The 22,390-nt window shown below is 38.4% G+C and overlaps 2 protein-coding genes across 46 annotated transcripts in view; one reads left to right on the forward strand and one right to left on the reverse strand.

Moving 5' to 3' along the window:
- The window catches only part of sorbs1 (sorbin and SH3 domain containing 1), a 160,115-nt gene extending 140,525 nt beyond the window's left edge, over nucleotides 1-19,590 (forward strand). For 25 of the 45 annotated variants that reach the window (XM_062975924.1, XM_062975908.1, XM_062975925.1 and 22 more), the window contains 10 exons: nucleotides 744-790; nucleotides 1,393-1,507; nucleotides 1,598-1,723; nucleotides 3,035-3,229; nucleotides 5,726-6,463; nucleotides 8,695-8,811; nucleotides 11,895-11,954; nucleotides 12,771-13,006; nucleotides 14,028-14,140; nucleotides 16,035-19,590. In XM_062975924.1, coding sequence (XP_062831994.1) covers nucleotides 744-790; nucleotides 1,393-1,507; nucleotides 1,598-1,723; nucleotides 3,035-3,229; nucleotides 5,726-6,463; nucleotides 8,695-8,811; nucleotides 11,895-11,954; nucleotides 12,771-13,006; nucleotides 14,028-14,140; nucleotides 16,035-16,102 — 1,815 coding nt within the window. In that variant the 3' untranslated portion in view covers nucleotides 16,103-19,590. The remainder of the gene's footprint in view (nucleotides 1-743; nucleotides 791-1,392; nucleotides 1,508-1,597; nucleotides 1,724-3,034; nucleotides 3,230-5,725; nucleotides 6,464-8,694; nucleotides 8,812-11,894; nucleotides 11,955-12,770; nucleotides 13,007-14,027; nucleotides 14,141-16,034) is intronic. The other 20 variants (XM_062975937.1, XM_016996269.2, XM_062975945.1 and 17 more) reach the window with 18 other exon arrangements.
- cog3 (component of oligomeric golgi complex 3) overlaps nucleotides 16,034-22,390 on the reverse strand; it is a 38,073-nt gene continuing 31,716 nt past the window's right edge. Inside the window, exon 23 of the mRNA XM_062975948.1 lies at nucleotides 16,034-21,886. Coding sequence (XP_062832018.1) covers nucleotides 21,857-21,886 — 30 coding nt within the window. The 3' untranslated portion in view covers nucleotides 16,034-21,856. The remainder of the gene's footprint in view (nucleotides 21,887-22,390) is intronic.

Here is a 22,390-nt window from a genome sequence, read left to right on the forward strand (position 1 = left end):
AATATATATTCCTCCTTTCTGCAGACTATATATATATATTCTTCCTCAGAACTACATGAGACATTTTAATTTTCCTTTCCACCTACTTTGTCCCTTTTTCCCAATTAGTAAAACAAAACTGATCCTTCTGATCTGTTATAGCTGGTTGTGATGGAGTGCTTCTACAGCCATGGTAAACATTTCAGTGCTGTATTACTTGGGGTCCTTGTTATGTATGTCTAAGGCACAATGATACACGTATCAAAAGACAATTTCATTCTATTTTCTGTGCATCACTTTTGTCACTCGAGTCATTGTAATTTATTTTCAGAGGCAATCTTTTGCTACAGAGCATGGATTGCAGTCCCTGCATCGAGTCCCTGTCAGCAACCTCAACAAACCTATTTGTATGCCCATTTGAAATAAGTTTAAAACATTTTTCTGTTACTTGCAGGCCACCAAGCTTTCGAGCCCCTCCTCTCCCCTACCTCCTCATTGGCAAGGGCTATTTCTCACCATTTGATTTCCACTTATCTCAGAAGGTGGGGATTTTGCCACTGGTAGTACAGGACCTTTGCCCACTCTATTAGACCCTGTCATTTCATGAAGACGTTCCGGTCATATAAGAGTTCAGATTACCTGAAGTGATAATTCACAATATTTTTATCCCATTCATTGCCTATAAGGTTGGGATTTTCATATAATTTCTAACCATGTCTTGTGAACATGGTCCTTATTTTAAATGTACTGTTTTCAACTTCTAGATGAGAGCTGCCAGAGCAAGGTTCGATTTTAAAGCCCAGACACTAAAGTGAGTATAAATAGCCAGTTGCTTTCTTTCTCAATGACAGAAAAGTTTTCTGCACTCCAATTTCAAGCAATACAAAAATGAATAAAAGCTCAAATAATTTTTTTAAAAAACAAACCAAATAGCATCTCTTAAAAGGCCCAGTGTAGAGGTGCTTTGTAAAACTACTGCTACAGAAAGGAACCTATCTTGTGTACAACTCAGCTTTTCTGATTCAGAGCCCTTGGTTTAGATCACAGATTATGAGTGGAAAGAAGTCCTTTAGACAGAATGGCTATCACTTGTTGACAGTTTCATAGTAAAAACTTCTAATTTCTAATTAAATTTCTAATAAACATTTTAATTCACTTCTATTTTTAGACCTTAGATTGAGGTGGTCAAAGTATAGTGCTTCAGATGTTTTTGGACTGCCACCATTGTCAGTCCCAGCTTGTGTAGCCAATGATAAGTGCAGAAAGATATGAAAGACCACATATTGCTCACTCATGTCTCAAAATAGGGAAAATGTATATTACTTCTGTGATTTTTGTTTTTTCATATTTGTATTTAGCATAAGCACACTATTGTTGAAAATAATTAAGATATAGTTTATGTGTTGTGAACAGAGAACTGCCACTGCAGAAAGGAGATATTGTGTACATTTATAAAGAGATTGATCAGAATTGGTACGAAGGAGAACACCATGGCAGAGTGGGCATCTTTCCACAATCATATGTAGAGGTACTTGTTTTGCTCATACCTTTGACCAAAGTGGAGGATCTTCCTTAGGTTTTTACAAATACTTTTTGCTTTGTCTGTTTTTGTTTATAGCTACTTCCCCCCAGAGAAAAACATCATCCTAAGAAACCCTCACAGTTGCAAGTCTTGGAATATGGAGATGCAATTGCCAAGTTCAATTTCAATGGTGACACTCAAGTAGAGATGTCCTTCAGAAAGGTACAGACAATGCATCCTATGAATCAGAATTTTATTTGTTTTAGAAGACACTGTCTGGATTGTTGGTAGGAAACTGAGAATTATATTGTTAAAAATTACATTCATCCATAAAAGATCTTTCCATCAGCAATTGTTTATCCCAATGACTAATTACACTATATAACACATTTTTTGTTTCTGGGTTATAAATGTTATTTCCTAATTGGTTCTATCATAAAAACATGGGAAAAGTTTAATAAACGGAAAAAAACGTTGTTTTTGCACAACATCCTGCAGCACATTTGGCTATAGTTTTTCAATGAATATCTCATAGAGTCTCAACCAATTCAACATATTTTGTGGTAGCCATAAAAACGAAGTTTCTGGAGTCTAACAACTACTTTCAAAGTATCACACAATGAAACAGGAATTAACACTTTTAAACAACAAACATAATTTTTTTCAAAGCTTCCATGTTCAAACAAAAAAAACTGCATACCATATTTAAGCATGAACATCCATAGATTCCACTTCACCAGAAGCATGGCATATATTATTCCAGGGTTAGGTATGGGTGGGTAACTTGTGGATGCTCTAAATGTTGCTAAATGTCACTTCCCATGATCCCTCACCATTGGCTATCCTGGCAAAGATGGATGGGTCCACCTTGCCCACTGCATTCAGTATACATAGCTGAGGCATAGATCAGGGGAAAATTAGGTGCAGAAAATCCAACTATATTGTTAACGGGAGATGTTAACAAAGCTGATACAAGCAGAGCATCCCTAATCCAGACATCTGAAATCTGAAAGCCTCCAAGACTCATTTTTGTTCACAATCAGCCAAAGAATATGAGCAAAGAGGAGATTAAAAGCTCCAGAAGAGACTGTTGAGAAATTATATAGTCGGATAAGACTACAGCTTATTCTTGATGTCATTATGGGCATGGATAGGTTCTACCTATTTTCCAAATTTGCTGGGAATGAAGGGAGCCCAACCAGGAAAGTTTTCCCTTTCACTGAAAAAAACTAATTTAATTGTGATCCACTAGAACTTTAGCTCTGTGTTAAATGCTATGAATCACTTTTAGGTACAGATCCCTACCTTGAGCAGTAATAATCATGCACTGTCCTATTTTCTGAAAACAAACCAGCTTGTCACTTTGATTTTAAAAGAGAGAGTCTATTGAACCCATTTGGGTAGATTTATACAATGGAGATGGCTGCCTTGATAAACAGAGCACACAAAAATAGCATCTGTGCATGAATACATGGGATGACAATGTTGCTTCAAATCAGAAGCTTGAAGTAATATAAACATATTTCTCTTCAGGGTGAGAGGATTACACTGATCCGGCAAGTAGATGAAAACTGGTATGAAGGAAAAATCCTTGGCACCAATCGCCAAGGCATCTTCCCAGTCACATATGTGGACATATTTAAGCAGCCTGTTGTGAAAAACATGGAAGATCATAGTGATCTGCTATTTTCCCACTCGATGAACCACAGCCAGGCTACTTCACCACAGGTATTTGCCATGAAATGATCCTAGCAGAACTGTGAGGTGTTGATATTTTCCACAGAAACCATGGTTATTATTTTTTAAAAGTAATACTTACTGGCCATAAATTCAAATGATATATTCTTGCATTGCTCAGTTTTTCACTTGTAACTATTGCCTAAGCTCAGTAGCAAAGTGTTGCGGTAGTAGATGTGGAAGCTATTAACAGCGCAACCCTATTTGAGTGGGTTCTTATGACATAATTTTTATCAATAATCACATTTTGAAACCTGTTGAAAACAAAACATATCACTGTTGACTGTATGTGCTCCAAAAACTATTTCCTGGGATTTTCAAATGTGCAGGTTTGTCACATATTTTCATTTACAGTGAAACCCAACAACAGCAAAAAATCTGAAGAATGCATTAGAATGTTATAGATTAGCTTTGGACAAGTGGAAAGTGTGGCTTTCACCAATGTGTCTAGCACAGAGGGAAAGTACACATGTTTTAGAAAAAGACACATAGTGGAACAGTGGTGGGCAACTGTAGAAGACAAGTGGGACACATTAGACTTGTGGGAAAACTTGGACGCCAGACCCCCCTTCTTGTAAAAATACAACAGAAATTAATGCTCAAATGCTCTAAAGGTTTCATGGGGTATGTACAGTACTCGAGGTGTTGCCAATGCTATATTGCACTTTGTCCATTTCAACTGTGAAATTACCTTCCCCATTTCGGCACATGTTGCACCTTGCCTGGGTTCTATGAATTAGTCTCCAGTGTTAATATTTTCTGTTTTATGTTGATTTTAACGATTGTTTTTACTGTAATTGATGTTTTTATTGGATAACTGTTTTATTGCTGTGTTTTGATATTCGATTGTTTTATCGGGCAAGGCCCCATGTAAGCCGCCCCGAGTCCCTTCGGGGAGATGGGGCGGGGTATAAAAATAAAGTTATTATTATTATTATTATTATTATTATTATTATTATTATTATTATTATTATTGTTACAGTAGACTCTCCGTTAACCAGAACTCAAGCAACCAAAACTCTCAAGCAACCAGCAAAAAATCAAAGAAATAATGCTATATTCAAAAAGCTGTTTTATAATATAGTAAAACTTTGTTACAGTAATTTAAATTTGTCTTTATTTATTGTAATTTGCTTTTAATTACTGTATTCCAATATCAATATAGGGTCAATACAGGGTTTATGGTATGGCATAGTATGAACTATAGCATTAGTTAGGCCTATTTTAATAGTAATTCTGAAGCCACTAGACATCTTGTATAATACAGCAGGTCCTCTGGGTCCAAGATTTCTATCAAAAGTGGATTGTCACAACCCTTATTATTAAATGGCAACGACATACATGTGGACATGCAGAAGCATGCATATCCATGTTACCACCATTTAAAAATATGGGCCATTATCATCCTCATTTTCTCATATCAATGTTCAGTTCCAAAACCGAACCCCTGTGGATATGGAGTTTGAAATCTGGCTAGTTTTGATGCTCACTGTCTAGTATGTACTTGTTTAACAGGAGCAGATTAATCCTTTCACATTCAAGGAGAGAATATTTTATTTTCCCATTGGGATTGGCTTTGGGCATCCCCTCAGCAGTTGTAAAGCGGCATCCAAAGAAATCTCAATTGGAAAATTGTAATTTTGAGAATACATTAAACTCTCTCAAACCAGATTCCATGTTTTCATTTGTAGACATCCATAATAAAAAAATTAATTGAACCTTTTATCACTTTGCAAACATTCCATGTTTCCTTACCTTGGAAAATTGGAATCTGCATTCTGCTATCCTTGCCCAAATCTAAATTAACTCTAAAAGCAAGGAACACTGTGAAAATGTATGGTAATAAGAAACGGAGAAATATTTACAGTATCTGTGTTACAAATGCCAATTATATACAGTCTAATTCTAAGCAGAAAAGGAAAAAATGATTAGGTTCTCATGGTACAAGGATTCCAAACATTGGCTCATCAAGGTTCTCACATTAGTTCTGACCTGAACATACTGTACATACATACATATGAGTGTCACAAGTGTGTGCTTATTTTCTAGGTATGTAAATTTTGCATATATTCTCCCAACTGGTTAAAAGTGCTTCTTCTGTATATAAAAAATAATCACCAAAAGAAACAAATCTAAACAAACATAGTTCATGATACAAAAATACAACCAAAGTGAATATTCAGCCCTCTCTCTGTTTATCTATGCTCTAATTTACATCCTTTCCCCAATTTATGGGGAATTTTCAGGAGAGAAATTGTGTCCTCCCTTTGCCATATTCATTTGTCACCATTGATGAACTGGCACTGCATACATTCAGACTGCTTGCTTCATAGTTACTGTAATTCTGAGCCCATGGCACAGCTAATCAGATTCTTTTCTATATTCAATTACACCTTGCTTTTTTGTTTTCATTTTTCTCCACATTCTCTTGTATTGATTTTTTTTTAAAAAAAATGTTTTTTCTGTTCTTTTTCTTCTTCTTTGAAGTCTCACAGTTCTGAGCTGCTTTTCACACCAACTCCCCCACCATTGCCCTTCATGGGCCCAGCATTGTCTCCCGAATTGAAGGCTGTCACCTCAGAATGGATTTCCCTGACTTTGGGAGCAACCTGTTCCCCAACTCCAACTGTCACTCCTCCTTTACCACCTCATCCTAATTCTTTTCTATGTAACATTGATTATCTCAGACCACCATCAGTGGCCAGCCCCTCACCATCCATTAGCCTTCACCAATCTAATCTCTCCAATTCCTCAACTCCCACATCTGTTGTCTCCTCACTGCCTTCCTCCAGTGAGCCTCAGTCATCCACTCAGGACATCAGTTTGACAGTTCTGCCAAGTGAGGAGAAGTTTGCTAGCTCTCCTTCTTATCACACCAGCAACGGTAATTCACCTTATTCTGTAGTTGGCAGTCCTGATAGCTTCGTCTCAGAGCTCAGTGATGTCACTGGCCACCAAGACAAGTTGCAGAAGACCAGAAGAGTCAAGCGAAGCATTGACAGGGAAGATTGTATTACAGCCAACAAAGGCCCCAGTGGTGTCCCTGAGAATTGTAGAACGAGGCGCCATTTAGAGATGGAGAAGTGTGTTATTCCACAAAAGAAATCTCTTCACTTCTCTGATGAGAGGAAACTTTGTCAGGAGCAGGGAGATGGCCCCCCCAAAAGTGGGATGTACAGTTATAAAGATGTTGAACAGAGGGAGAGTCAAGGCAGGGTTATGAAGGTACTTTTTTCTGCATGCCTGTTTGTTGTCCTGCAGTTTGCATTGTTTCATTTGTTCAGGAGCGATTAAAACTACAGACAATGCAGTCACTGTTGCCTGTTTTTGGTCAAAAAAATATTTAACCGTTTATGTTCCCTCTATTTTTATCAGTTTTATACTTATTTATGCAATGCTTTTGACACAAAATAATAATTCAGGAGAATTTCACATATTGGCCTTCCTTTTGCCAGGTTATAGCCGTTATATTCTGTAGCTTTGCTTCTAGCTTGACATTAGAGTCGATTGGTATATAAAAATCTATGGAAACATATTGAGGGTTATTTTGTGTGGATCCCAAAATATTTATTAGAAGGGATTCCCATCTCCTCCAAAACTTGTTTTTCAGACTGTGTTATTATGATGTATCATAATAGAAATTCTGCCTTCACGATCTAAGGAGTTCATTCTCCAAAATGGCAGTAGACAGCTTTTAAGCATGGGGTGTTTTGATTGTGTTTTTCCTGCATGGAAGGGCTTGGACTAGATGCCCATCTGATATCTTCCAACTTTATTGTTCTATGGTTTTAGAAGAGGATGGGAATTAATGAAACAACTGGTACAATATGACTGACATGAAGTTCTGAAGTTTGTAGTCCCCCCCCCCCCCCCCCAGGACTCCAGAGAATGGTGTTTTGCTATTTATTGGAGAACTATAGTTTCAGTATCAAACTGGAACTTAACAGTTCTTGTTGAGTCCATATTTGGCCATGAAAATTGCCACTTAATTTCACTAAGCCTAGCCCATCCCATGAGGATAAAATGGAGAGGACAGACATCGTGTGCAATCTTGAGTTCATTACATCACCATAAATACCTTATTCTTGTGAGCCTGTTATGATCATCATTAAAAACAGCATGCAGCTAAATAACTAGAGTACCAAAAGAAAGTCTTTCGGCATCATCAGGACTAATATAACATAAGCTTTTGTAGACTACAGCAACTTTGTCATTAGCATAGAGTCTTATTTAAAAAAAGGTGCCTCCAGACAGGCTGTAATCCGAGGAATGATCAAAGCATCTTTAAAACTAATTGATTTTCATTTTAGTGTAAGTTTTACACTAAATCCGTTTCTTCACATGCAGTACAGAATAGTATTAAGACCTCAAGTATAAAGTTTAAAGATTGCTTTCACAGCCTTTTTTTCTCCATTTTCCTTTCCCCTTTTTATACTACAATAAACTGACATCACTACTTCTTTGTGAAGAGATTTTTGAGACTTTCCAGTTGATTTTATACCTGCATATTCATGGGTTTATATTCAGCCTCTTTCTTGAAAGAGTCTTCCCTTAGCTTTCTTTGTTATAATTCAGGAGTTATACTATAATCAAGTTGCTAAAGTGTGGCACTAATTACGTATTTGGATCATTTTGTTTTAATACCATCATTCTTCTAATGTGACCTGTGTCCTATAAGCAATAGCTGGTTTGGGTTTTTTTTTCTGGGGGGGAGGGCTTGTGTGTGACTGTGGCTATCTTTTCAGATACTAGAAACATATAACAAGTACAGGTAGACTTTGTTCCGGAAAGTACTGGATTATAGCATTAATGAATGGAGACATATCTAAATTATAAATAATTTGTAAATTCCAAATCAACACTCGATGCATCTGCACTGTAGAATTAATGCAGTGAGATACCATTGTAACAGGCATGGCTCTGTAATACAAAATCATAAAATCTGTAGTTTGCTGGAACACCAGTACTCTTTGGCAGAGAAGGTTATAGACCAGTGATTCTCAACCTGTGGGTCTCCAGGTGTTTTGGCCTACAACGCCCAGAAATCCCAGCCAGTTTACCAGGTGTTAGGATTTCTGGGAGTTGAAGGCCAAAACATCTGGAGACCCACAGGTTGAGAACCACTGTTATAGACCTTGTAGAACTACAGCTCCCATGATTCCATGGCATTGAACTATGACAGTCAAAGTAATGCCAAACTGCATTAATTCTACAGTGTAGATGTACCCTCATTCTCATCTTATGTTTTCATGGATGTTCTGTGACTGACCTAACTTTCATTTTAATTGCATGAATGATATTCTGCAAAGCTAACATGGGGCAGAAAATCTGAAAAGTGCTTCAGCTTTTGAACTTGCTTGTTTGCTTCAGTTTGGAGTCTATTTCTTGTTTGCAAGACTGTAATTACTGTAATGATGTTAACAGGGCACTGATCAACTTTTCTTTCCTTTTGAAAGTCTGCAAATGCAAAAGCCTTCTATCCATCTGCTCTTCTGTCTCCTTCTGCAATCCCTTCTTTTGCTGTTAGAACAGAACTACCTCCCAGACTCTCATGTAGGGTCAACATGCCACAGGTAATTGAATGGGGACAGGGAGGGCTTAAAACATGATATTCCATTTCCTTGTGTAAAATATGCATGATCACATGACAGATCCATCTTTGCATTTATTGTGGGGGGGAGCATCCAGATGTTTGGACAATATATAACATTGAGTACATTTAAAGCAGCAGTTCCTTAGCAGAAGTACTGCAAATGGATATCATGAAACAGTTGAATTACAGCTAATAAGGAAGTTTGATTCTATTCAAAATGACATTGTCAGATAGAAAAGCTGGGCCAAAAGGGGAAATGCATAAATATAGGATGAGTGATACCTGGCTTGACAACAGTACATGTAAAAAAATATTTAGGGATCTTTGTAGGCTACAAGCTAAACATGAGTCAGTAGTGTGATGCAGCAACCAAAAAAATCCAATGCAATTCTGAGCAGCATCAATCTCTATCAAGGGAAATACTAGTATTAATGCCACTCTGTTCTGCTTTAGCCAGATCTCATCTTGAATGTGTTCAAAGAAGGCCTAGCAAAATGATCAAAAGTCTAGAAACTAAATCTTAAAAGAAATCACATCGGGAGCTGCCTTTACATTGGAGAAGATACTGAGAGATTACATGACAGCTATCTTTAAAGAGATGTTTTTATAAGATGGAGTGATCCCATTTTACATGGCTCCAAAAAGTGGATCACTTAATTTAGTTTGAACATTAGGATGAACCCTTTTTTTTTACATCAATTTGACAGTGGAATAGTTTGCCTCAGAGATTGCTGGACACTGCCATCTGCCATTAAAAATTCAAGAAGAGTTTGCTTACAAACTGTGCAGGGAGGGAAGAGTTAATACCACGTATTTGTGATTTGGGGAGGGGAGGATATGGATTGCATGCATGTATGTGACGAGACCATGATGGGAACTAGAGGGACGTGAATGTGGGTTGAAGAGTGGACACATGACTCACTCTGCAACCTGGGGCACTTTAAGTTGGAGGTACAAACACCCAAAACACCCCATTGTGGTCCCCTAATGTGGTGGAAAAAAGGAGAGCCAACAGAGAATATTCTGCCACTTGAGACTCCAGACAAGCATGCCGGCCTGGCATCAAAAATGTTGAAGATGCTTGACATCTGGCAGTATCAAATATTCACTCAAAATTTGATTCTTTATGTGAAAGTAAACAAGCACATCCATCTCAATAGTATGCAAATTTGTTTTTGTCTGTAATAAATGGTAAAACTATAGGCATATAAAATAATTGTTTTAAAGTAAATTTCTTTGGTTTATTATCAGTAAATGTTTGATTTGTATACTATTTTATATACCTCTGTACCTGGGTCATATAAAATTTCTTAGCTGGAAAGGGTTCATAAATGGAAAAAGTAGCATAGCCAGTGGTGAAGGCTGATAGGAATTTCAATGTATCATCTGAAGGACATCTCCCTCCCTCCCTCCCATTGCTGTGCAAATGCCTGCATGCTCTCTCGCTTTCTCCCTCTCCTAATTCCTTCATATATCTGCACCCAACGGCACAGTTTTGGCTGGGCACTTGTCCCTCTAATATTTAGTTGTTCTCTAATTTTGATATTCATGTAAACCCAGATTTCTTTCTCTGGATAATGAGATGAGTCGCTATGTTTTATTTAGCATCTATATCTGTAAATCCTATTTGTAAAGTCTTGGTATTCCTTAAGCCATATTCCATTATCTGTCATTTCTGTGGTCCTCTGTGAATGTTCCCCATATGTGTTATTTCAACGTCCTTTAGTTTACATACAGCTACAGTAGAGTCTCACTTATCCAACATAAACGGGCAGGCAGAACGTTGGATAAGCGAAAATGTTGGACAATAAGGAGGGATCAAGGAAAAGTCTATTAAACGTCAAATTATGTTATGATTTTACAAATTAAGTATCAAAAACAGAAAAAGCAGTTCAATACATGGTAACGTTTTGTAGTAATTAATGTATTTACGGACTTACCACCAAAATATTGCAGTGTATTGAAAACATGGACTACAAAAATATTGACTACTAGCAAATTGACTACAAATAAAGATAGAATTGCATAAAATGAAATTACAGTAACATTATAGGAAATTAAATCTGTAAAAAGTTCAGTCGTTGCTGCTTAGAGAAACAGTTGCGGATCTGGGTGGGAGGCAGACTGCATTGGATAATCCAGAATGTTGGATAAGAAGGTTGGATAAGCGAGACTCTACTGTATTTTGTTTGTATCCAACAAACTTTAAAAGGTAGGTTGTTATTAGGGAACTGAAAATATCATAGACACATCATAATTCCTTTGGTACTAAATACAAACATAAACTAGTAATTGAGAGCCCCTAAAATAAATATAAGATTATCAATTAAAAGAAAAAGATGCTTCACATGCTCATCGTGAATTCCAGAGACTACAAAATGTTTACACTATAGAGCGGAGCTTTCCAAACATTTCACGTTGGTGACATACTTTTTAGACACACATAATTGTGTGACATAACCCCTTATAAGAGATATGAAGACATACATAAATTGTAATAACAAAACTTATGGGGATTCAACATAGTTCACAAAAACATTTCATTTATCATTTGTAAAATATATGATTTAGTTTATTTCACATAGATTCAGAGGTTTCTCATTACGTCTCTGCTACACACCAACACACTGCAGCTGACACACTGACATATCACAACATACAGTTTGGAAAGCTGGTATACAGAGAGGTAGGAAAGCTCTGCCTCTGAGGTATTCAATATTTCAGGAATTCCAGAACTATATCATCTAAGTAAAAGCATTACTCGTGTATTTTCTACAGATATTAATTTTCCCTGGTAATTAAATCCAGAGGTTGTACTGCTGATCCATCATTTCACCCACTGGTTTCTTGCTTCTAATCCTCTTTCCCATAGTCACAGTGCAATATATAGCTAGCTACATTGTTAACAACACAAATTATCTGAATGCAGCAGTAGCTATCATTTGTTGTGATTCTCCACACACACATGCGCCATTTTGTTGCTTTGTTCATAAGAATTTAATCTGACATAGTACGGCCTGTGCTAAAATGTCTTCCTTATCATGTGCTTTGGTGACCATGCAGCCTTCTCATCATTCATTGAGGCCAGGACCAGATCTCACAGAATCAGAAAAGACCTATGTGGTAAGATTGCGTGAGATTCATACCTGCAGCTTTTTTGTTAGCATAATCCATAACAGCACAAAGCATTCATTGCCTGCTTTCTGACACGGTGATCTGTAGAAACCAGCAGCACTGAGAGCAAGACAATACCATAGCAATTAGTGAAGAACCCCCATGAAGGAAATTCCAGTACCACAGCTAGCTGGTGCAGTGTTTTTATGTTAACATATGTAGTATTGGGAAACCTTGGTATCATTTGTCCAGTCTTTATTTTTTGCCATCATTGTCAAAGTACACAAGAAAGATCTCCAGGATCAGTTAAGACCAATGACATTACAAGATCCGGCTTCTAGTAAGCAACCCCCCTCCCTAAGTTCTGCTGTTTGGTAGCTCAGTCATTTAAGTTTACAGTGTTTTTCACAAATCTGAATAGCAGCCCCACCCATCTGTCTGGAGCAACATTATTGTTCCCCTTGTAACAAAAGAAACTCTCCTCTGGTTGAAGGAATAGAGTAGTTGAAGATACATCACATTGTGAACAAGTTTTAGTTGCATGTATTAGCTGTGTTTTAAAAAGTCTTACTCAAGCTTTGTGTTTCTGAATGTGATGTCTCATTATAGTCTCTCTTGTTGTTAAAACTAATCAGCAAATCTTTCTGTTATCTTGCCTCTATTTTTCCATGCTTACAACCTGGATTTCCTCTACACTACACTTCCTGGGATCTCTACCTGGACCTTTCTACCACTCTGTTGTCTTACTGGACCTATGTGCTGCCTCTGGATGGGTCCTTCTCTTACTGACTATCCTCTCCCTCTCCTTGTTTCTTATCCTTTGAGTCCCCTGCCCGCTTTGGATTAAATACTATGCCTGCCACCCAGGAAACTGTTTGCAATGAGATCTTAAACATTGCTGAAAAATCCGTTCATTACTGCAGCACAATTTCTCAGCCTCTTGTCTCTTGTCACAAGGGACCCTTTAGTGACAGTAGATCATCTCTCATCATTTCCCAGCAACCACCCAAAGTCCCACTGCTGGAATCAACCATCGAGAGGAATCATACCGCACAAAATGTGTAAGTTCTTCTGAATTGGTACACTTAATGTGGCATCTTGTTTAAGAGTTGTTTTTCTTAAAGAGGCCGAAGCCTGGAAGCTATGGGATAATATAGATTTTAGATTCTGGTTTAATTTATAACAGGTTCACTGCATGGCTTGAATCTGGACAAAGTTTATTTATATTCTTAAAAAATCCCAGGAAATAAGAAATAATAAGCTATAAGACTAAGATCCTATTAGAGTGACCTTTCCTTTCTGCAGTTTTTGACATTATAGACCAAGAAATTTTAGGGAATTTTGTATGTTATTGGATTACCTCTTGAGTGATTTCTCTCATTCCTAGTTCCTGGTCACGTAGTCGGAAAAACATGATGTAATTCAGTAAGCCATGGTGTTCTCAAAGTTCTCAACTTTTAAAGCTGCAGAGCCCTTTTTGAAGGAAAACTTTATCATGGAGCCCCAAGAAAATTTTGGACACAGGGGCCACATTGCATTTTACAATTTGGCAAATAGGCCTGACCAGTGGCAAATGGAGAATATGTGCGTGAACTAATTGAAAAAAAAACATTAACAATGTGTTGTTGAAGGTTTTCATGGCTGGAATCACTGGGTTGCTCTGAGTTTTCCGTGCTATATGGCCATGTTCCAGAAGCATTCTCTCCTGACATTTTGCCCACATGAACAAATTCCTATGGATATTACATCTATCTTGTTTGTACTGCAAAAGAAAGAAAGGGGAGGAAAAGAGGAAAAACGGAAGGCAAGGAAGAAAGAAGGAGAGGGAAGAAAGGGTAGAAAGAAAGAAAAGGGCTCCACAGAGCACAGTTTGAGAACCGCTGGTGTAGAGCACAGCACAAGTGATACTGTGGAAATGTAAACCAAATAAATAATAATGATAAATCCTGAGGTGGATTTAAGCACCAGTTTGGATCTTTAGCTCTTCTTTTGGAGAGGACTTGTTGGTAGAAGTTATAGTAATTGAGAGCTGAATAGTTTGATTTCTTGGTCTCATCTTGTTTCTGTTTTCTGAATTTCCAGACTTAGCTACCGGGCACTCTACAGCTATATTCCACAAAATGATGATGAGCTGGAATTAAGAGACGGTGATATCATAGACGTGATGGAAAAGTGTGATGACGGTTGGTTTGTTGGTGAGTAGATAATCTGTCATTCAAATGACATACATTTTAAAAAGACGATATTTTGGTAGATAGGCAGTGAGTGTGGTATAGTGGTTTGACTATTATGATTCAAGAGGTCAGTGTTCAAATCCCCACTCAGCCATGGAAACCCACTGAGCAAATCACTCCCTGTGAGAGCAAGGAGGCAGTTTTGACCATTGTGGGAGAGGAGACTTGCCTGTTTTAGCCAAAGATATACCTTTTTATAAAATTGGAACTGACTTCTGACTTTTTGGGGGAAATGTCTCTCCTGGATCAAAACCAGGCTAGTCTCCCTCGCAGTGTGCAAAAATCACACTGCAGCACACAGAAGGCACACAAAATCTTTTCATTTAAACATACTTTAAAGGTTTTTTAATGGTAGGCAGGGCTTTTTTTATGGAAAAATATAATTTTGAGGTGTATGGTTTCTGGCCTAGATAGCCGTGTTATAGCAGCATTTTCTCCTTACATTTTGCCTGATTTGTGGCTGGCCTCTTCAGAGGATCTGATTTGTTAACTTGGGGTGAAAGAAAGTACAGCACTTCCAGGTATAGAATCATGGAGCCTACAAGGGCCATCCAGTCCAACCCTCTGCCATGCAGGAACACACAAACCAAAGCACTCCTGACAGATGGCCTTCCAGTTTCTGCTTAAAAACTCTGAGGCAACATATTCCACTGCCAAAGAGTTCTGGAGAAGATGGGGCACTTCAAACTTACTTGGAGGCTTATAACAGCAGTGTGAGTATTTGGAAGGCACCATTTTCCCCATGAGTCTTCCTTCCATGTGGCTTGCTTTCTTCTTCCTAGAGTAGGAAGAAGAGGTTAGGTTAGATGCCAAGGGAAAGATGCTTTCCAGGCATCCAGCCTAAGGAGCAGCTTTCCATGGGAAGCGTTTAGGTGAGACCATTTTGTGTTGCCACATACTTCAATTTTCCTATTTACCCTTACTACATTGCTGGCTTGATCTTATCCGGGATTTGCCAGGGCTGTCATGTATGGTCATTGTTAATGTGTTAGTCCTCTGTCACAACTGAAGAGGGAGGGTAAATGAGGCCAGAGCCAAATGTGCCTGGTAGCCCGTCATTCCGAAATTCATCAGTTTCCAGGGAGGGTAGAGACTGATAAGTAATGTCCACCTCTGAATGGACCTGTCCTGCCCTCCGAGAGCCACATTTTTCGGCAGCCACCTCTTTGTTGATTCCAGCTTTGGGTCATAAGTCCAGTAAGTAATGAATGTTGGACACTGGTTCTGCACCTCAGGCTAGGTAAACCCATATGGTTTGAACAATAAAGCTGTTACCATTGCCTGCCAAACCCTTTTAGTACTCGGCTCTTGCCACGGAACAACTCACATCCCAGTTTGCATCAAGAGTAGGCAAACATCATGGTCCTCAGAGTCACGTGTCCTTTAGTTGGGAAATGAGGGCAGCATACACAAATATATCATTTTCCTACACACGTCAGTTTCAGTAAAAGGCTTTCACTTTACTGCTTGTGATCCATATTGCTGGGAGTGTGAAATGTAAATTACTAATTGTGGTCATTCTTATGGGCCTTGCATGGCACCGACAGTAGCAGTGGCAGAATGAGGTTGCTGGGTGGAGGGCAGAGTGCCCACTAACAGATACATTGGCAGTACCCAAAAGGTGCAGGCCCAGCAATAGTCTGCACTGCAGGGTTTCAGACAGAAGTCTTTCTCAGCCCGGTCTGGAGTTAACTGGACACTGAATCCTGAGGGATCTTTTGCATGGAAAATGTGTGCTAGCTTGTTGCAAAGAATAGGTAACACCAGTTTAGATATTGGTGTATAAAGGTGATCATCTTAAAATACTCCTCTACCAACGATCCATCTTTAATATTTTTGCTTTATTTTTCAATAGGCACATCCAGAAGAACACAACAATTTGGTACTTTCCCAGGCAACTATGTGAAACTTTTATCTCTTTAAAAGCCATTCTTTTTCTGTTCCTTTAATCAAGAGAGAGGGACCGTGAGAGAGATTAGGATGGAGACTGATGTGAAAAGGTGGATTTAATTTTTTTAAAGAATTTTGTGAATGACATGAGAGAGAGAAAAGAAATGGATTTGGAATGTGGCAAGATCGGCGCAAAGCTCGCTTCTCCTTTGGAGGTTGACTGGGACAGAGAAAATAGAAGTCAAGCTTTCTCCAGTGCTGTGTGGGTATGTTTTTATTTTCCAGCAGATGATGTGATGAGGCTTAGCTTTCATTCAGTACCTATATATTACTCTTCACAGTGACATTGAGTGAAAGAAACAGAATGTGGTGAAACAATGTTTGTGTTTGTGGCCAGGACAAAATGTGAACAGCTGGTGGATTTATTTTTATTTTGTGTGTTACAAACTTTTTAACTGCATCTCGGCTGGTAGACAGCGAGGCTACAATTTTATCCTGTCAAAATTTCAGGGAGATCTTGTTCCCTTCCTTTGGAATCTGTGCCTTTGAAAGGGGAGGCAAGTGTCTGGAAACCTGGTTGGAAGGGAAGAGCACATTCTCAAGTGTGAAGAGCACTTTCCCAAGCATGAAGAGCACATTCTCATCCTTGTCACTGCACGTCAGCTAGTTTTCTGTAATCCCCATGACATCTCAATCTCACTCCCAATGAACTTTTCATTCTTCCCATCAAGAGGATTCCCAGTCCTTGGGGAAATGTGTTCATGCTTAATGCAACATTTGAAGCAAGTGAGCAGGCTTCCAAGTGTCAGGCTTCCATTTCCTCACAACTTCCTCTCCCACATTAGTTCTCTTTTCTCCAGGGCTAGCACTTTACTCTTCTTCACTATAGGCTGAGAGTGAAGATCATGAGGCCATACAGATGTAGCCTAGCCTGCATGCCCATCTAGTGCAGGTTTTGTGTGTGTCAGGAGTGACTTGATAAACTGCAAGTCACTTCTGGTGTGAGAGAACTGGCAGTCTGAAAGGACGTTGCCCAGGGAATGCCCAGGTGTTTTATCATCCTGTGGGAGGCTTCTCTCATGTCCCCGAATGTGAAGCTGGAGCTGACAGACGGGAGTTCTGCCAACCTTTTAGTCAGCAGTCCTGCCAGTACAAGGGTTTAACCCATTGCACCACTGGGGGCTCCTTGGTGTGGTAGAAGTGGTTGAGTCTTGCTCTCCAGTCCTACCTAAAGCAAAATATGCAAATCAGATCTATTACCAACGTGCTACTTTTTGCAGTATCGGAGTTTGGGGAATCTAAAGATTTTATCAGTCATACAGCTGTTAATTTTATCAGCCTTTCGCTAATCGGCAACAGCTTTGCTTTGACAAAAATATATGAACAGTAATAGTGATATTTTAAGTAATAATACAGTAGAGTCTCACTTATCCAAGCCATGCTTATCCAAGCTTCTGGATTATCCAAGCCATTTTTGTAGTCAATGTTTTAAATATATCATGATATTTTGGAGCTAAATTCGTAAATACAGTAATTACGACATAACATTACTGCGTATTGAACTACTTTTTCTGTCAAATTTGTTGTATAACATGATGTTTTGGCGCTTAATTTGTAAAATCATAACCTAATTTGATGTTTAATAGGCTTTTCCTTAATCCCTCCTTATTATCCAAGATATTCGCTTATCCAAGCTTCTGCCGGTCCGTTTAGCTTGGATAAGTGAGACTCTACTGTACTTGATTGTGGAAAGGCACAGAAGGGAAGTAATAACCAGACTCAGAAAAGACAGGGGCACCAACAGGAACACTGAATGTAAAGAAATTATCCTTAAATTTTTAAACCACAAAATTATTTGTATAGGATTTTAATCCAGATTACCTGTGAGAAATTTAGACGTTCAACATTGCATGTTTCAGCCCAAATCAAGTCAGAACAGCACCTTACAAGCTCCCCAAAGCAAATGTTTCCAACTAGTGCAAGTGTTACCTTTGCTTGAGCCCTGCATAGAACAAATAAGAACATTGTTGCTGCCACTTTTTTTCTTATCCTTTGAACTAGCTGCAGGAGGTTTGTTTTCTTTTTTGAGAATAAGGGGATGTTGATTGCATTGATGCCTTGTATAAGCTGGTTTCCTGCTTTGACTCTCAATTAGCAGGAGAAGCAAAACTGGCTCATTGCCCTGATTTGAGGAAACATTCCACCTCCCCGCTGCCCTCAAAACAATCTTCCTATTGCGGTTCCTTTCCCCCTTCTGTGGTTCTCACACTTTTGACTGAGCGTCACATTATGCAACCGCACATATGAGGTACTAGATTACATCACAGGAATTTTCTCACTCTGGAGCAAATGCTGACATGTTTCTGAATGTGCCTTTTAAAAGAATTGGTTGCAAATGGAATGATTGCCTGCCTCTTCAAAACAAACCAGAAGCAACCGTTTGTGTAATTCGATGTCCAAAGCTACTTTCATTTTGAGCTCCTTGAATTAATAAGAGCACCCCTTGTACACAGTTCCTTAGAAGTAAACCATCTGATCCTCAATGTTACTTTCACAAATTGAAATAAAACAGATGTTTCTTCATAGTTGGTTGAAAAAGAAAAGGGACTCTACAATAACATTTTAAAATATAAAATGCCTTTTTTCCTGCTGCTGTTTTTATAGTTTCACTGACAACAATGACAACTAAATCACGGTCTTGATGCTAGCAATTCTCTTTTATGTGTTTATTAGCAAGGATCCAAAATATCAGGATTTCTCTGTTGCTATTAGCAAGGATCCAAAATATCAGGATTTCTCTGTTGCTGACTCCCCTCCCCATCCCGGAACAGCCAAACATGAAGTGCTTTAATATTATGAATGTAAATATGTACATTTGGTTTTGTATAGATTTAAAAATCTTATATTGAAAAAAATGACTGAAAGATTTTTTAAGAGGAGAAAAGAAGGAATTTCCCATTTTTACTTATTATCAAATATCACTTTGAGTCACTTTAATTAACAAAGCTTATCAAAACATAAATTAATAAACTAAATTAATAAATTAATACACAAAGCTAGACAATGCTGTTTCCACCATGGTGGAGAATTCACATTTTCATTACCAAGGATGGTTAGTGCTTAAATGTCACTGGAAATATTTATAGCTCCCGACAGTTCTTGTGGTTTAGGCATGGGATGGAGTCCCATTCAGTGACATCTTTGTGTGTTTTAATGGACTTTTAAAATGCTTTTGATTTGCACTCATTACCTGCAGCAATGTTAATTGAATTTAGGTCTGGAACTACAATTAGAGGATTGGACTAATCTACTCTGCAAAAAACGTGCTTGACAGTATTAGCTATCCATATGGATTTTTCAGTTAATGCACATTTGCGTTCATGCTCACACACTTCAAAACCAGAACCAACTCGTGTTTTGTTTTCTCATTGCAGTGGATTATTATTGGCAATTAATAAAAATACTGAATTGAAAGCATGTTCTATTGTGTAAATGATTTAATAAATATTAGCCCAAGCTCATATCGTGGTTGCTGTGGAGTTCTTCCATCTTTATGCATATGCCAGTCTTGCTCTGTGTATCCTTTATTGTAGGACTCTTCTATGTTCCCTTTCCTGTTGCTCAGCCATAAGCCCCAAAGGAGGAGTTTTGGGTTTAACTGGCTAACATTTAAAGTCCTGTGCATTAGGAAATGCACTTGATCCCAATACTTTTTAGCTTATTCACATTACCACAACATATGACTTAGGTTGGATCTACACTGCCATATAGTCCAGTTTCTGAATCCAAATTATCTTCTTTGAATTGGATTGTATGAGTCTACACTGCATATGATCCAGTTCAGAGCCTCAATGTCCCCTCACATCATTCACATCTTTTTGCATTCTAGCCAGTTTCCCTCCAGGGTCATGTACCAGTGATGCATCATTTTATTTAAAATCTGTTTAGAGCATAATATAAATTTTAACACTTTTGACCATATCTTTCCCCACAATTAACATGTTCTTTTCCTTTATCAAATCTTAACAAAAGTTTATTCATTTTTACATGTTCATCATTGAAAAATAGCTCAAATTCAGATTTATTTTGTTCAGAGCCATTACTCTTTTTTATCTATCTTAAATCTGCTAGAATTTGTAAAAGGGTATACCACCAAAAACTAATTCTCTGAAAATGCTTTCTTTAATTCACAAGAGGGAGAAAGCGACCCCACTCTGCAGTCTCAGTTTCCATCAGGCACTGTGGTTCTTGCATGCAACCACAAGAGACAAATTGCAGGAATGTATAATTTGCATGAACTGAGGTGTGCATCAAAGTCACTGTCAGTAGTGGCTTCCCAGTGCACACAGGTTTCAAGTTACGACCTATCTATGAGAGTTGTGTGCTGAATTCATTTCTCTTGTTTCATTTGTTTCTTTCGTTAGTTCGGGACCACAAAACAAGAAGCTCCCTCCCCGCATAAAAATAAACTCAACACAAAAGCAAGCTGGAGCCGATCCTGGCTCCAAGCCTGCTTTCGTCTGCAGCCGAGTGCCTCTTGGCTACAGGCACTAGCAGGCGTGTACGCACTTTCTGGGCCTGCACACTACACACGCACTCTCTTTCCAAGGAGAGTGTGTGTGTGGCGTGGCATGAAGGTCCAGAAAGCGTGCGCACCTTCCAGTACCTGCAGCTGAGCACCTCCTCTAGAGTAGAAACAGCAAGTAAGAAGCCTCATTAAAGCACGCCCCAGGAAGGGGAGCCTGGGTGGGAAACCCCACCCCATTATGATCTGATAGAAAATGGATCTTTCAAGGCCCCAAACCGAAAATTTCGGAAGGCTCTCAAAAAACAGATCGGAGCCCCCACCAAAAGCCAGGACATCAAACGGGTCAAGGTTTACTCCAAATGCACAACACTACTATCTATGAAAAAAGGGGGGGAATCCACTTAATAAGTGTTCTCTATTTAATGAAATTGTCATTTGGCAGTTTGATTGCATTTCCCATCCCACAAATATTTATATTCTGAAAGGCCCCACTCTTATGATTAGTTAAAAATCTGAAATTAGCTATGAGTTCTCTGTACATACTGTACTCATACCCTGTGTTCTTTTTATGGCAAATAAGTTCATTTCCAGAATAAGAGAATGCACAAACATCACAAATAATGGAATTTTCAAAGAAATTATGGAAGATTCATAAATATGAAGCCAACATCGTATTTTTCATTATGCTCAAGACTTAGCCTCATATGCACCAATATTACAGTGAAATGACCCAAAATGAGAAATATACCATAATATGCCTTTACCACTCATCAGCAACACAGGATTTGCCACACGTTACTCTGCCTTCCAGAAAATGTTACTGAAATATGGAAAACACTGTATGCATACAAACTGGAGTATGTCTGACATATAGGAGACTTGGATTCCCGCTTCTTTAAAATGGGTCCTCACAATTTTGTTTCAACATATTCCCCTTAAAAGATGTATTCACTGTATGTGTAAATGGATGTGGACTGGAGCAGCACTTGGGATGGAATTCCTGGTGAGAATTTCTGCTCAAGAAAGAAGCTGATGATAAGCGCTGAAGTGCCCTGAAACTTTAGTAGTACTGCTTTGCAATATAAAATAAAAGCAGTTTTGTTGGTCATCTTCTTCTGGAACAAGTGGTAGTAGAACAGTTGGACTAAGTTAAAAGGAATAAGACGACATAGCAAATCTTGTTGATTTCTAATCAATGGTCTATGTCTTCCTCACTGCTAGGTGCGTAGTTCAAAGGCCTCTCAAAAGGCATCACCAGGCTACTTTGTTACAGACAACAGCAGGTTTACCTAAAAGACACAGTATTTGTGTTAGAATCTCCACAAAGACATCCCATGAGTACAATCACACTGTTGGAAGACTTCAACTATATCTGCAAACTTTGCTCCCAGTCTTCTTGCTGTCCCTGATCTCAAGTAGTGTTACTTGGGCTTGGTGTCACCCTAGAACTCAGAAGTGACTGTCCTGCAACAAAGTAACTAGCTGGTTTATTTCCCATGTGAAAAAAAAAACTGAGGATGAGTAATGGCACAAACACCTTGGGAGAAAATGTGCACCACTAGCACATCTCAAAACCCACACTTTATTGTGACTATGCATACCACCGGGCAGCCAAAACTTCCACTAATATCACTAGGACTCAATAACTTTTACATGTGAAATAAGTTTAATAATCACACTTCCTTTCAACTGACTGAAGTCTAAACATGACGGACAGGTCATAATTTTTAAAGTGCAAAAAGAAAGAAAAACTAAACTAACATCTTGAAAAGATTAAGAGCTGTATTTACATA

The sequence above is a fragment of the Anolis carolinensis genome, chromosome 3 (assembly GCF_035594765.1).
Source record: "Anolis carolinensis isolate JA03-04 chromosome 3, rAnoCar3.1.pri, whole genome shotgun sequence".
Lineage (NCBI taxonomy): Eukaryota > Metazoa > Chordata > Lepidosauria > Squamata > Dactyloidae > Anolis > Anolis carolinensis.